General features: G+C 39.1%; 1 protein-coding gene and 1 pseudogene across 2 annotated transcripts in view; one reads left to right on the forward strand and one right to left on the reverse strand.

Annotated features, from left to right (window-relative positions):
• The window catches only part of Clpx (caseinolytic mitochondrial matrix peptidase chaperone subunit X), a 33,976-nt gene extending 22,834 nt beyond the window's left edge, over positions 1 to 11,142 (forward strand). For both annotated transcript variants that reach the window (XM_005075542.4, XM_005075541.4), the window contains 8 exons: positions 760 to 936; positions 1,535 to 1,699; positions 2,704 to 2,792; positions 4,251 to 4,415; positions 6,028 to 6,327; positions 7,773 to 7,865; positions 8,729 to 8,835; positions 10,686 to 11,142. In XM_005075542.4, coding sequence (XP_005075599.1) covers positions 760 to 936; positions 1,535 to 1,699; positions 2,704 to 2,792; positions 4,251 to 4,415; positions 6,028 to 6,327; positions 7,773 to 7,865; positions 8,729 to 8,835; positions 10,686 to 10,776 — 1,187 coding nt within the window. In that variant the 3' untranslated portion in view covers positions 10,777 to 11,142. The remainder of the gene's footprint in view (positions 1 to 759; positions 937 to 1,534; positions 1,700 to 2,703; positions 2,793 to 4,250; positions 4,416 to 6,027; positions 6,328 to 7,772; positions 7,866 to 8,728; positions 8,836 to 10,685) is intronic.
• Positions 11,143 to 15,001: 3,859 nt separating this feature from the next.
• Positions 15,002 to 15,952, reverse strand: LOC110341898 (annotated as a pseudogene).
• Positions 15,953 to 16,011: the final 59 nt, after the last annotated feature.

Below are 16,011 nucleotides of genomic sequence, written 5' to 3' on the forward strand. Positions count from 1 at the left end.
AAGAGGTTTTTGATACTGAGATTTACCACACTTGGTTTCCTGCTATACTAAAACATTTTAAAAGGAAGGTGAGATTAGAAAAGGCCTGGGTCACAACAGAAGCATGTCCAGAGAAATTAGGCAACTTTCCATGGTTGCATAAATCAGCCAAACTGAGACTAGAACCCAAGTTTTCTTATTCCTTCCTCCTCCTTTGTTCCTCTCTCTCCTTATAACTGGTTGGCCTGGAGCAAACTGTGTAGGTCCCCACTTCACTTGAACTCACAAGAGCTCTGTCAACCTTACTTCCCTAGAAGTGTGCGCTCCCATACTTGGTCTCCTTCACTGCTCTTCTTTTTCTCTGTAGTTCAGCTTTTCATGTGTACAGAAAGGAAGACAGACAGACAGACAGACAGACAGATCTTACTTTTGCATATTATCTTGAAATAAATTATGCTGTATTCTCATAACAACTGACTGTGTTTGAAGTTAACAGGACAGGTAATAATGCTGTTTTATAGATAGGAAGCAGGATCGGTAACTTGTGCAAGATTGTGCAGCTCTTTGGAGGCAAATGAAGGCTGGCAGCTGAAGTACTGTTCTGTTCCTTGTCAATTTGAAACCGTTCCTAGTCAATTAAAATTCTCTTTTAGGTAAAGCAGTGCTGACATATTTGAGTTGTTTCTAATAATGACTTGTGTTTGGATGTAGGATTGTATGGAAGATTTTTCTAGTAAATTCAGGTGTGACCCTAGTAATCCCTTTGATATTTTTCCCCAGAGTTGCTTCAGATTGCTGGAATTAGCCCACATGGCAATGCCTTAGGAGCATCTATGCAGCAGCAGGTTAATCAGCAAATGCCTCAGGAAAAACGAGGAGGAGAGGTATTGGATTCTTCTCATGATGACATAAAACTTGAAAAAAGTAATATTTTGCTGCTTGGACCAACTGGGTCAGGTAAATAACATGTTGGGAAACCTTACTTCTCAGTTTTTAAAAATAAAGAGTGAATCCAGGAGTTGGTGGTGCACGCCTCTAAACCCTGTCTTGAAAAACCTAAATAAATAAATAAGTAAAAATAAAAACAAACAAATGAACAAATAAATAAATGAAATGAAAATAGAGAGTGATATTGTAACCTATACCTTGTAACTATAGTGGATTCTGAGTCAGGCCTGCATATAATTAGAATATTTGGGAGGCTAATGCCAGAGAATTGCCACAAGTGTGAGGCCAGCTTGGTTTGCAGAATGAAAACCTGTTTCAAAAAACAAAACAAAAAATGTAAGATTGCTCTGGCTACATCATTAGTGTTCACTGTTTAGACCTAAAACTGACTGAGATATTGGTGTGGTCCTTTGGGCTGATTACTAACTTTTTAATTGACATATTAATTATATAAATCTCTAACTTGGTAAAAGGAACAATAAAATTAGTGAGATCTGAATATAGTAGAAAACAGATATAGGAATTAATGTTTCAAGTTTCATTATATGCTTAAGCCTATTTTTGTAGTGTAAGACGGTGTATTTTTAGTTACTCTTTTTGTTTGTAGGTAAAACCCTGCTGGCACAAACTTTAGCTAAATGCCTTGATGTCCCTTTTGCTATCTGTGACTGTACAACTCTGACTCAGGCTGGATATGTAGGTGAAGATATTGAATCTGTGATCGCCAAACTTCTCCAAGATGCCAATTATAATGTAGAAAAAGCACAACAAGGTATGTTGTCAAGTGTAACTTGTCAGAGTGTCTTTAGAAAGCAATGTAATATTAAGGAGTAATATAATTCTCATTTGAGTCAAGGGCTAACTAACATTGGAAAGGATCTGATGTTACACATTCTAGCATGTGCTTGTTTGCTTTGTCTTATGGCTGCAAAGATAGCTGGTAGGGTGAAAACAGTCTGTAACTATTCTTTTAGGTACTAATATTCCCATTGCTTTTCTTTTGCTTACTCCTTTCCAGATTTTCAGAGCTTGGGGTGGGGAAAGTTTGGTAAGTGGGACAAAGGCAAGACTGAATAAGTATTCATAACAGTAAAATTATAGTTATTAAGTAGCAATGAAATAATTTTATGGTTGGGGTCACCATAACATGAGGAATTAAAGGGTTACGTACAGCATTAGGAAAATTGAAAACCACTGCTCTAAGACAAGGCTCTAGGTGATAGATCATTGAGATGGCTCAGCAGACAAAAGCACTTGCCAGCAAGCCCCCAAGTTCAATCAATCATCAGAGCCCACATAGCTGAAGAAGAAAACCAACACTTGGAAGCTGTCTTCTGACCACCACACATGCTATGATACATGCATTTCCGTATACATGTAAACATACATACACACACTAAATAAATAAATGCATTTTAGGAGATAGAGGAAGAAAGAGTAAACTGAAGTTTTATTAGTTCTGGCAAATGCCTCCTCATTCCTACATGCTGTGTCTTACCTTCCCCCCTAAAAATTGAATTCATTATTAGACTATAGACTCTTGTCAGAAAGCATTTTGGTTATCATTCTCAAATTATGTGCTATAGAATCAATTCCATAATACCTGAAAAGATGAATGAGGAAGATAGTTTCTTAGTGATGAAGCCTTTACATGTTAAGTGTAAAAACATTGACTAACATTGCTTTGTAGCTATCTGGTTTTATTTTGTTTTTAAGCTGAGACTATCTTGTGCCTTTCTTTTTCATATTATAAGTAGAATCCTCCTTAAATTGTAGGAATTGTCTTTCTGGATGAAGTAGATAAGATTGGCAGTGTGCCAGGCATTCATCAGTTGCGGGATGTAGGTGGAGAAGGCGTTCAGCAAGTAAGCAGTTGAATATTTTGTTCAAGCCCACTAAAAGGAAGGGAATACATCAGCTTCCCAAGTATTGTACGTTTGGTTTCACATTCAATTAGATTCTGTTTTATTTCTCCCACCCTAAAATTCATATGCCACTTTATTTATTTATTTAATGTTGCTTTTTTTAGACAAGGTCTGCGCAGTCCAAACTGCCCTTAAATTTGCAGTGGTATTCTTGCTTCATCCTGCTGGATGCTGGAATTACAGGCATGTGCCACCTAGTTTTACATGCCATTTAAAGTAGATCAGATCCTAAAAAGAGGTTATTAATGATCTTACATAAGAAAGCCCATTTCCTAGGAAATTTAAAATATTTTTAAAAACAGAAAACGTAAGATTAATCTTTTAGTTTATTCTTCAAAGGCCCTTTTAAACATTTCTAAAAGAATGAAGACTATACATGAATAACCCATCCATGTTTCTTAAACCTCCTATTTAATTACAGGATTAGTATAAAGGCAACGATGTAGCTCAGTGTTAAAGGGCTTGCCTTGTATGCTCAAGGCCCTGGGTCAATCCCCAGCACCAAAAGAATTAGAGGGAAGGAGAGATGAGAATGAAAAGAAAAAAAAAGGGAAAGAAAAGAAAGCAGATGTGCTGTCACACATCTGTAATCCCTGGGCTTGTATGGAAGGAGGATCAGGAGTTCAGTGTCATCATTGCCTACACAGTGAGCTTGAGATTAGCTCTATGACACTCTGTCCCAAAGAGAAGATGGCATATAATACAGCATTTCATTTCTTGTAGAATCATAAAGTCACCATCTGTTGTCCATATTAATAAACTTTATCTCTAATGGCAATTAGCTGGGACAAACCAATTTTCTGACAGATACAGAATTATGACTATGCTTATCACATATGCAGGATAATCCACCCTCCCCCATTGTCCAGAGCATCCAAGCTGGATAATCTTTTTTTGAAGGTATCTCAAAATATACTCTCAAAACTGACCATAGGATTAAGTTAGAATTAAAGAATTTATGTGAAAGTTCAATTATGTTTCAATTTTGAATATGTGCACTATTTTACTTCCATTTTACAGAGCCATCATTCTGTCTGTATTAAGAGTTTACCATCAAGCTAGGTATGGTGGCTCATGCCTGTAATTCAGCACTTGGAGAGGCTGAGGCAAGAGGATCACTATTTGAGACCAGTGACATGAGGAGAGGTGGTGGGGGAGGCGATTAGATGGGGAGAGGGAGGCTTTACCATCAAGTTCAACTTCCTTAGATGACTGTTTCCTGAATTGCAATTCATTTATGAAGTACCAAAGTGATAAGTGCATTAGTTTTTATTTTGATTATAGAAACGTGGGAGTTTTTGTTAGTTATGCTCATTGACCATAACCATTTTCCCCATTGAATCCTATTGTATAATAATGTCTTTACATATGGTAATGCTATAATTCATTCATTGTCAGGGTTTATTAAAACTTCTAGAAGGCACAATAGTCAATGTTCCAGAAAAGAATTCTCGAAAACTCCGTGGAGAGACAGTTCAAGTTGATACAACAAATGTCCTGTTTGTGGCATCTGGTGCTTTTAATGGCTTAGACAGAATCATCAGCAGGAGGAAGAATGAAAAAGTAAGTTTTTCCAAGCATTTCCTTTGAAATTCCACATGAGATAACATAAAATTTCACAGGGTGGATACTCAGCTTCAGTTCTCATTTCTACTGGTTACCAGTTTATTGGATTTTTAAAAGAAAGACCTAATGTATATCCCTAGTTGTTTCAACTTTAGAGTATACCCCCAGTTGTTTGACTAAATAGTAGGATCCCCAAATACTTATGAATTAGCTGTGCATGATGGTGCCTGCCCTTAATCCCAGGGCTTGGGAAGCAAAAGCAGGCAGGCGATCATTATGATTCTAAGGCCAGCCTGGTCTTAGTGAGTTCCAGATCAGCCAGGATGACATGTGGGACCCTGACTCGATGTACCTATGAACATTTTAGAAGTCTAACTTGATGAGTTTAATTTTATATTTTGTCTAAGGAGCTTTCATACTGTTTAAGATTAGCTGCAGGAGGAATGAATGGACTAGAGCAGCTGTGGCCCAGCAAACAGCTTGTCTCATTGCCCATAAAGTTTATCATAAATCACTGCTGGCTTTTTCAGATAGAAGGAACTTAGAAGGAACAAAGGGAAGGACTGGGATTTTACTGAGTTTCATTGATGTTTCTTGTAAAATATTCTTAAAAGCCATTGATTTTAATTGGGACTTGGATTTCAGGGTGCACATCCAGTACCAAGTAGTCAGTTGGTTACAGTAAAATGTAATGGTAACATAGTGGGTGTCAAACCCAGAACATCCCTGTATTTCATGCTTTTGTGTTTTATCTAGTAGCCACTGGCACATTACATAACATTTCTAAGTGGATGTATTGTAGATGAACTTTCTGACAGTTGCTTTAAATTTTCCTTAAACTCTTAATGTATTTGTTTTAAATTAATGTAGTAGTACTTGCATAGCCTACACTCTGGTCACAAGTACTGAGCCGTGTAATCAGGCTTCATTCTGCATGGATATAGTTAGGTTCTTATTTTAGCCAATTTATTTAGTTCTAGCTACTTAAATTCTATATAAATTAACAGAGGATCCTCTATTTCTTTCATGTGTGAGAAACATAGTAACAGATAAGCTTGTATTTGGGTTTCTGTAACCAAAGGCAGGGCCCTTGTTCTAATATTAATAATTGCTATTGCTTCAGACTTCCAAAAAGGATTTGATGATATACATATGTAAAATTAAAAGTAATGCTAAAGTTGATTCTTAAACATGTCAAAAGAAGCCGGCTGTTGGTGGCGCACACCTTTAATCCCAGCACTCGGGAGGCAGAGGCAGGTGGATCTCTGAGTTCGAGACCAACCTGGTCTACAGAGCGAGTTCCAGGACAGGTTCCAAAAACAATACAGAGAAACCCTGTCTTGAACAACAAAAACACAAAACAAAACAAACAAACAAAAAACACATGTCAAAAGAAGATTTGCCACATAATTTTAACCTATTGGGAATTAGGTCATTTCATTTAGCTATGAATTTAATGGGAAATGTATTTAAGACCTGAATTCAAATCTTAGCTTCACTACTCAGAGCAGCAAGCATTGGTAAAAGACCTCTGTGACCCTGTTTCATATGTAAAGAATTTTTGCAACATCTGTCCATTGTTTATAACCCCTTATCATTTCTTGAATAGTATCTTGGATTTGGAACACCATCTAATCTGGGAAAGGGCAGAAGGGCTGCAGCAGCTGCGGACCTTGCTAACCGAAGTGGAGAATCCAATACTCATCAAGATATCGAAGAAAAAGATCGGTTACTCCGTCATGTGGAAGCCAGAGATCTCATTGAATTTGGCATGATACCTGAGTTTGTGGGGCGCTTGCCTGTGGTGGTTCCTCTGCATAGCCTAGATGAGAAGACACTTGTGCAAATATTAACCGAGCCACGTAATGCAATTATTCCTCAATATCAGGCCTTATTCAGCATGGATAAGGTAAGGTTTTAATTTTTCCTTTATGATTTTTTTTGATATTAGAAGTCTATTAGGTTAGCTCAGTATATTAAAAGAGAGAGCCCTGCTCATCTGAATACCAGCCTGTTCTTTCTTAGTATAGATGTAAGAAGGCACACTGTGTTACCTTCAGTATTTGAGAGTCTTTTTTGTTTTGTTTTGTTTTTGTTTTTTCTGAATTAAAAATGACTACTGGAGCAAAAAACACAAAGTACAGAGAAAAGTGTCAGCCTAGCTCAGTCTTTCCAAGCCAAATACACAGAATTGTTCTTTCAGCTTTGCTGGTGTGGATGCTTTTGCTGTTCACATACTGTGAATATTTTTATAGACTTTTACCTAAGTATTTTATTAGTTCTTACATCTAAACATGGAAGTCACTCTAGCCAGCACATCCAGTCAGATAAATTTTGAGTTTTATGAATTTAGCATATCTGAATATAAATTTTTTTCTCCATTTCCATGTAAGCACTTTGCCAGTGAGCTGCATATGCAGCCCAAGGAACAAACTTGTGATTCATAATAGTGATACTGCCATTGGTTGACTAAAAAAATGCTGAGTGAGGATGACATTCTAGGGTTTTTTTGTTTGCTTGTTTTGGTGGGCTTTGTTTGTTTGTTTGTTTTTTTGAGACAGGGCTTCTCTTTGTCATGCCATGGCTGTCCTAGAACTTATTTTGTAGAACAGGCTTGCCTTGAACTCACAAAGATCTGCCTGCCTCTGCTTCCCAAGTGCTGGAATTAAAGTCCTGTGTCACTACCACACAGCGAAGATGACATTCTAAAGTATCATGAACAATGACAGACTTGTGTGACTTTGCCTTTCTTAAATACTGGGTAAGAGTGTTGCACTCTTACGTACAGCTGGGGGATAGCTGAAGGGTAGAGGGCAAGGTCATGTGTTCAGTCTCCAGCACTACAGCCAGAAGACCATCTGAGATGAAGTCTGAGTGATAGTGTGATCATCTAGTCTGTAAGGGGTTATGGGCTTGTCAGATAGAGGCCACACCAGCCTAGCCTCTATCTCTTGCTTCTTCCTGAGTCTCAGTCTACTTAACTTTCTGGAACTTATTTATCTGTGAAATAGTCATTGGTTCTATTATTTGTAAAAACCTCAGAATTGCCGGGCGTTGGTGGTGCACGCCTTTAATCCCAGCACTCGGGAGGCAGAGGCAGGTGGATCTCTGTGAGTGCGAGGCCAGCCTGGTCTACAGAGCGAGTTCCAGGACAACCTCCAAAACAATACAGAGAAACCTTCTCTCGAAAAAAACAAAAACAAAAACAAACAAGCAAAAAAACCCCAAAAACCTCTGAATCTGGAAGATTAATAATGGTCACTACAGTTAGTAGATCAAATGCTATTATCTGTATTAGGAAAAGATCACCAGGGGCTTGCCTACATTTTCATTTGTCTTTTTTTCCATCTGTAGTGCGAACTGAATGTTACTGAGGATGCTTTGAAAGCCATAGCTAGATTGGCACTGGAACGGAAAACAGGTGCACGAGGTCTTCGGTCCATAATGGTAAGTTGGAGTTATAAAGTTAACAACAAACCCCTAGATTATTATTGGTCCAAATAATGGTGTTTTGTTTTGCATTTGTCAGCATATATGTGTGCATATTTGTTTACATGCATGCAGATTCATATGCATGAAGGCCAGAGGTTGATGTTAGTTAGGTGTCTTCCTTTTTTGTGGGGTGGGTAGGTGTTGAGTCAGGGTCTCACTATAGCTCTGACTGTCCTGAAACTCACTTTGTAGACCAGGCTGGCCTGAAACCCACAAAGATGTGCCTGCTTCTTCCAAGTGCAGCCCACTGCCATGCCCCTACAGATATCTTCCTTAATCATTTTATTTCCTGGGAATCTCTTGCTGAACCCAGAGGCCCTGGTGTTAAAGGGTATTACTTAGGACAGACATAGGCAGGCAAACTGGAAGAACAGGTGATTTAGTTGACATGACTGGAAAATTTGAAGGATTAGCAATTCCCTTTACCCCTACCTATAGGAAAAACTCTTTTCTAAAGTTTTCTTAAGGTCTACTGTAGCACTTGAGGTCAGTGTTCATTTGAATCAAAATTTTAAATTGAAGAATTTGGTAGAAGTGATTTTAGGATTAATTGACATAAAAGTAAGGATTATGAGTTGACTGCCTCAGTCATATAAAAGCCAGGCATGCCAGGCAGTAGCATATGAGTTTGAAACTACAGATTTTGTATGTGCACATTGCCTAGATAGACAGAACAATAGGCAGTTGACTTATTTATAAAATTACTTGAATGTAATTAGAAACTTTTAATATAACAAATATGAAGGCTTTTACATTGATTAAAATTGAAAATTTTTTATATAATTTTCCTCATAATTTATTACCTTTTCTCTCTTTAGGAAAAGCTGTTACTAGAACCAATGTTCGAAGTTCCTAATTCTGACATTGTGTGTGTGGAAGTTGACAAGGACGTAGTAGAAGGAAAAAAGGAACCAGGATACATTCGGTAAAACATACTCTCAAGCCAGATTAGAGCTAAAAGTTAAGGTCCTTACTGCTTGAGTTTATTGGTCTGTCATTGAAAACCTGTATAGCTTTTTATTTGTAAGGGAAATAATGATAAATTTTCCATAAGAAAAATCAAATATGGTTTATAATTTGTGAATCATTTTGGAAACTGATCTTCAAAATTAGCCTCTACTTTTTAAAAATGTACTTTTTATATGGGTGTTTTGTCTGAATGCACATTTGTACATCAGAAGAGGGCATTAGATCCCATGGGACTTCAGTTATACATGGTTGTGAGCCATCATGTGGGAGCTGGGAATTGGACTCGGGACCTCTGGAAGAGCAGCCAGTGCTCTTGACCACTGTAGCACGAATTCTAGTTGATGTTAGTAATAAAAAACCCAGAGTCAGATATTGAGGTTAAAGCTGAAGGCCAGAAAAGCAAAACGGCCAACCACTTGAGAGTTCTCACCTCCACCAATGGTCAGACCGAAGGAACGGGCGAACCTGTCCTCAGAGTGCACTTCCAGAGTGCACTGCACTGCTCCTCAGACTGCTCTGAGCTCCTGTCTCCTCCCACCTCATATTCCTCTCTGGTGTTGAAATTAAGGCATGGCATTCCAAATGCTGAGATCACTTTTGTGTAAGCTCTATTTCTCTTTAGACTGGACTTGTTTCGTGTAGCTCAGACTGGCCTTGAACTCACAGAGATCCGTCTACCTCTGTCTCCTGAGTGCTGGGATTAAAGGTGTGTGCCACCACCGGCTGGCCTCTATGGCTAACTAGAGTGGATAGCTTTGCACTCCGATCTTCAGGAAAACTTTGTTAGAACATAAACAAAATATCATCACAAACTGCTCAGCCATTCCTCCTGCCCCACCTCTACCTTTTCTGCAACAAGCAGTATACAAGAGAGACATATATCCATCTGTGTATAAAGGGGAATACCGGTAATGCCAGCATTTTATCCATCTACACCATGAATTTGAGGCTAAGCTGAACTACATCATGAGACACTGTGTCAAAACAAAAATCACAAGGCAGAGGCAGGAAGATTTATTGAGTTTGAGGCAAGTCTGGTCTATAGAGTTCCAAGACAGTCAGAGTTACACAGAGAAACCTTGTCATAAAAAAAACAACAAAACAAAACAAGAAAATAGACTCTAGGCATTCAAAATACAATACAGAGGTTAAAAAATATTGATGCTAATTTTCTAATTGATGAATGACTTTTTTCATGGCTTGCCCCATGTGTTTATTTTTTGGACACAAGCTGGCCTTGAAGTCACTAAGTAGCTAGGAATAGCCTTGAATTCCTGAGTGCTAGGATTACTGGCGTGCATGCACCAAGCCCATTCAGCTCTTTTTTAGTGGTGTTCATAAGTTCAAACCCTTGTTTACAAAATTAATTTTCCCTCAGTGTCATACCAGATAACAAATTTGACAGCTGTATCTATCCTAGGAGTCAGCAGGCTTTCTCCCAATTTCTTCAGAGCCATACTTTTTCTATTCTACAGCTGCTCAAAACCGCCCCAGCACAGGAGCAACCTCAGACAACACATAAATGGATGAGCATGTCAGCCTCCCCTTGTTTACAAAGCGGGCAATGAGCAATCTGGTTCCTAAGTTGCAGTGAATTTCTGCAGTAGCTTTTAGGGAAATCAGTGAACTCTTGTGTGACTTTATTCCCATGTTTCACCACTAAGCAGTCCTAATATTAAAAGAAATGCTCTTCTTGTTTTCTATTTTGAAGGGTTATTTAGCTATGAAGATTAGTTTACTAATCTGAGCCTAAAAAATCATATTCACCTCTAATTTTGTTGAAAAAAAAATGGCTTTTCATTTCAGGGCTCCTTCGAAAGAGTCCGCTGAAGAGGAGTATGACTCTGGAGTTGAGGAGGATGGATGGCCTCGCCAAGCGGATGCTGCAAACAGCTAAACTGTCAGAGTCCTGCCTGTACATACAGCTTTCCCTTGTTCTGTTTAGGGTCATAACAGTTTCCAAAGTCTGGCATTAAAGGCATTTGAATCTATCTTGGATATCATACATGGTCAGAAGCCTTTAAGATAAGAATCCGATCATGTATATTATTGTAACATCACATTGATTTATACAAAAAACAGTACATGGACTTTAATGACACAATGTTTAGAGATTAAAATGTACATTATTTTGGTTCTGTTTTTTAAAAACATGCTTTAACAAAATTCTTAGGAATTCTTTTAAGCAATGCAGATATTGCAATAATTGTGGACTTTACAATAATGTTACTCTACAAATGAGAAAATAAATTCTTTAAAGTTGTGTATTGGGTTTCCATTCTTTTTTTTTGTTTTGTTTTGTTTTGTTTTTTGCTTTTTTTGTTTTTTCGAGACAGGGTTTCTGTGTGGCTTTGGAGGCTGTCCTGGAACTAGCTCTTATAGACCAGGCTGGCCTCGAACTCACAGAGATCCGCCTGCCTCTGCCTCCCAAGTGCTGGGATTAAAGGCGTGCGCCACCAATGCCCGGCGGGTTTCCATTCTTTAGTGTTACTTTTTTTTTTTTTTTTTTTTTTTTTTTTTGGTTTTTGGTTTTTACGAGACAGGGTTTCTCTGTATTGTTTTGGAGGCTGTCGGTCCAGCCTGGCCTCGAACTCACAGAGATCCGCCTGCCTCTGCCTCCCGAGTACTGGGATTAAAGGCGTGCGCCACCACCACCTGGCTAGTGTTACCTTTTTCTACCCACATTCCCTGGAAATATTAGAATTTTCATTAAAAAAAAACTGGACCAAGTAGTTTTCAGATATGGAAAAATACCTTGAAAACTCACATTTTGATGACATGTCTTCTGCTAGTGCGTGACATTGATTTCCCAGTTGGTACCATAAAAACAGATCCATTCTTGATGACTGCCTGACTTATTTGCCATCTTTGAATCATTGTAGTGCCATCAGTTTGTAGATGGAATAGTTTGATTTCAATATTCAGAAGACCATAGACAACTAATTCTATGGTATCATGCTGTGTCATGTACATATCATAATAGTGTACACTTTTCCACTTTTCCTAAAGTACTGAATTTGGTTTGCTAGGTATCTGTCAGGATTTTGACTGTACAAAACATAAAGAAACCTTATGTTTATAATTAGTCAGTGTCCTCACTGACACATAAAGTACTACTTTGTATTATAAGGCAAAACAAAGACATAAGGGTGAGGTAGACTCAAATGAAAATTGCATCTGAATCCAAAATTAAGTATCCTTTGTTTCTTCCAAAATGTTGTTTTTTTCTTTTGGTTTCTCGTGGCAGGGTTTCTCTATATAGCTTTGGAGCCTGTCCTGGAACTAGCTCTTGTAGACTAGGCTGGTCTCCAACTCATAGAGATCCCCATGCCTCTGCCTCCCAAGTGCTGGGATTAAAGGCAGGCGCCACCACTGCCAGGCAAAAATGTTACAACATGCAATGTTATAACATGTGTTCAATTCAATCTTTTTTGAAGTTCTTTACATCATAGTATCTGTAAGTATTGTTATTATTTTTTTAGTCTAAATGCCATTGAAGAATTGGGCTTTCTATAATATAAGGGATGTGAAGTTTCTTGGTATGACAGAGAGGGATGGGACTACACATTGAATTTTGCACATATTTAACCCTGGCAGCTGCAGTAAAGGACAGAAACAAATGTCCCTGCTCTCTATGGTAATGATTCTGTGTCTCATTAAGTCTTTTGTACTATAATTTTACTATCATTTTGGTATCATTTAGTATTTTAGTATCATTTCCATTTTTAAGAGTAAAACTTGGGCAGTTTCTAAATATTAAAAACAATCCTCTAACAATGGAGTAGGAGACAAACACAGCCACATAAAATTAATGATTTATCTTGGAATTTAGGTTTTGGGACCTGGATGAAACAGAAGGACTGAATAAAAAAAAGCTACTGTGGTGCCAGGCAGTGGAGGCAAAGGCAAGCAGATCTCTGAGTTCGAGGCCAGGCTGGTATACAGAGTGAGTTCCAGGAACACCAGGGCTATACAGAGAAACCGTCTGAACATCCCCCCCCCCAAAAAAGCTATTATGGTGTATGTCCATGCTTCAGTGGTGCAGTACTCTGTTGGCACTGTCAAGCAGCCAGATTGATCTTTTGTTTTTGAGGCAGGGCTTCTCTACATAGCCCTGAACTGTGTACCCCAAAAGCAGGCCTCTTCCTTACTTAAAAGAGTTAAGGTTAACTTTTTTGGAAACTGGGACTCTAAACATAGCTACAGCCTGTCGTGTAATTCACTCTATAGAGCAGGCTGGCTTTGAACTCAAGAGCTCTGCTTACCTCTGCCTCCTTCCTGACCACTGGGATTAAAAACACGTGATTCTATGCCTAGCTATTGGTGTCATTTTTTTTAATTGGTGTCAATTTTTAAGAGCACAGATATCATATGGCCCTAGTACATGTTCCTAGTTGTAGATCCTACCAACCATGCTTACTAATATTTATGTTAAATGTTACTGAAAATACCTAAATGTCCTGTTTGGAGCCTGAACTGGGTATACAGACCAAGTTTTTCAAGGACCTTAGAGCTATTGTAGGTGAAAGACCTCGGCATCAAAGCGCCAGGCACTGAACCGAACCCTCTGCCCAAGAACCGGGGCCAGACCACTGGCTGCAAATGCAAAAGCTGATTTATTGAGTACACAGGCGCCTGCGGATGCTACTGCAACTCGGGTGCAGAGCACACCGGGCTTGCAGGGAGCACAATATTTATAGAGTTTTAATGGTTACATAAGTAACAGGCATTTCATTGGCTCATCTTGGGGCCAGGGGTAGTTCCCACGGACTAAGTTTCCTGCTATTACTTTATGAAAGACCCCGGCACGCTTCAGCAATTATTATCTGGGTCCCATGACTACTATGGTGATCATAGACACAACTGGGGGCAAGGGTAGTTGCCAAGGACTAGGTGTCCTGGTATTGCCACATAAAAGACCCTGGCACGCTTCAGCAATTATTATCCGGGTCCCATGACTTCTCTGGTGACCACAGATCCTGTTTGACATCCTGCCAGCTGGGCGAGGCACCTGGTCTGGGTTTCTTTCATTAGGCAACGGCCTGGCCTTGCTTTTCTTTTCCTAGGGGGTCCTGGGTAGGGGTCTTTCATAGGGAACACACGCAAACCTCAGTGCATAAGGTACACACCATATATGGTAACCCAAGTGGGTCTGGAGAACAATTAGGACTTTACCAGAAAAGAATAGGTGGTAGCCAGGCCATGGTAGTGCACATCTTTAATCCCAACACTTGGGAGGCAGAGGCAGGTGGATTTCTATGAGTTGAAGGCTAGCCTGGTCTACAGAACTAGTTCCAGGACATCCTCCAAACACACCCCCTCCCCCCTGCCAAACACACACAAAGAGTGAGTTGTATCTAATTTTAAAAAGGAGTGTACCTCACAAATGAAAAAATAAGGATACATTATTAAATCCCAAAGCCTGACTGAAGGTGTATACTATATTTGATGACATTACAACAGAAGGCATAAAAAGTGGAATACATCAGTGCCAACACAGTCTAGTCCACCAGGTAAAGTGCAAGACGTCATAGTAAAAGTGCCCTCCCCTAAATGACCAGCAGACATTGAGAACAGCCCACGATGCATCTATACAGCTTTCTCCATGTGGCTCCCCATTGTGTTGTAGATGGCACAGTGAACTATTGTATCACACTGAGCAGGAAGAGACTCTGCTAGGAACACCCATAGGATTTACTTTATGTTGAAATATATATATATATATCAATGTAGTAGTAGTCATGCTTTCCTTGGAATGCCAGGCTATGTGAAGGATTTTCTTGTTGAAATCTAGGCTGTCAACACTTATTTCATCTTTCACTTGCCGATTGCACAGACTTTACATGCCTTCAAAGCTATATGATGCTTCTAGGATTTTATCATGCTTTGTGTTTCTGTCATTCTGAAGAAATTATTGTACCACCCAGTCATGCCAACACTGTAAGATTCATTCCACTGACATTCAGATCTGTCCCATGTGCAGTTTTTTTTACAGTGAGCAATGGAGTATGTCTCTACAGGCCTGTTTTTCTATTCAAGTCCCAAATTCTGGCTGCTTTTCTAGTCATTTAGCAACCCCTATGATTTTAGAAAAGAAAAGTCTGTTGAGTCCTTCTAGTCTTTCAGTTTTTAGAATGTATGTCACAGAGTGCAGATGCCTGTATGTCACATAATCTAATACCGTCCTGCTGCTGTACACAGATGTGTTGGGATAGAATTGTGCTGCTCTTATCACCTTAGCTTTTCCACATTGCCTGACTTAATAGCCGCAATATTAAAACTCTTGTCTGTAATTTCCAGATGCCAGATATTCCACAAATCATCTGCAGGTAGGTTTCATAATCACTATTTTTGGAAATTTGATTTGATGTGATAGGTGTGAGACTGGCCTCTACCATTAGATCAGTCTCCTAAAGACTGGTAGCTGTGGTGTAGTGACTATAGTAGGCTCTCTATGCCTTCCATCTTCCTCTTTCAAATTATAGTCTTCTGGTATTTTGTCCTTTTTACTGATTTCCCATAATTTATTGTTTCATCATTATTAGATAAGAACACAAGTATTTTTCTGGGGCAATCATTTTATTTTGTTGATCCTGTATTTATAAGCTTTTCAAGAAGTCGATTCTGGCTTGTAGCTCTCTGGAAGGTGCTGTAAACATTGTATCTTATGCTATGTTTGGATTTTGTTTGTTTACATCATTTTTTATTGTTCCTTTTCACCTGCAAAAATCACCACTGAATATCATTTCCTCCTTCTGCCATGTCTTGCTACAAATGGTGACCCTGTTAGGATCCTTGGGGTCTCTGAGACTAGGGCTCAGCCCCTGACCTGGGGATGTCAGGTCCAGGGTGGGGATTGTGGCAGTTGGTACTTGATGGGGGAGGATCTGGGGACCATGAAGGAAAGGAAGTAGGCTGGGTCATCCCCACTTGGGCTCCTTGTCCCCGGGTGGTGACAAGAACAGGTGACTCCACTTTCAACAAAAACAAAACAAAATCCCTGTCACTACAGCTAAGATGCCCATTTAACATTCTCACTCCATCAGCTGAAGGCACTGGAACTCATACCCCATCATCTGTGACTACTTACTTCACCAGTCAGTCCCTGTTACCAAAACTGAATCACTCCACA

This window comes from Mesocricetus auratus, unplaced genomic scaffold (genome assembly GCF_017639785.1).
Source record: "Mesocricetus auratus isolate SY011 unplaced genomic scaffold, BCM_Maur_2.0 Super-Scaffold_100691, whole genome shotgun sequence".
Lineage (NCBI taxonomy): Eukaryota > Metazoa > Chordata > Mammalia > Rodentia > Cricetidae > Mesocricetus > Mesocricetus auratus.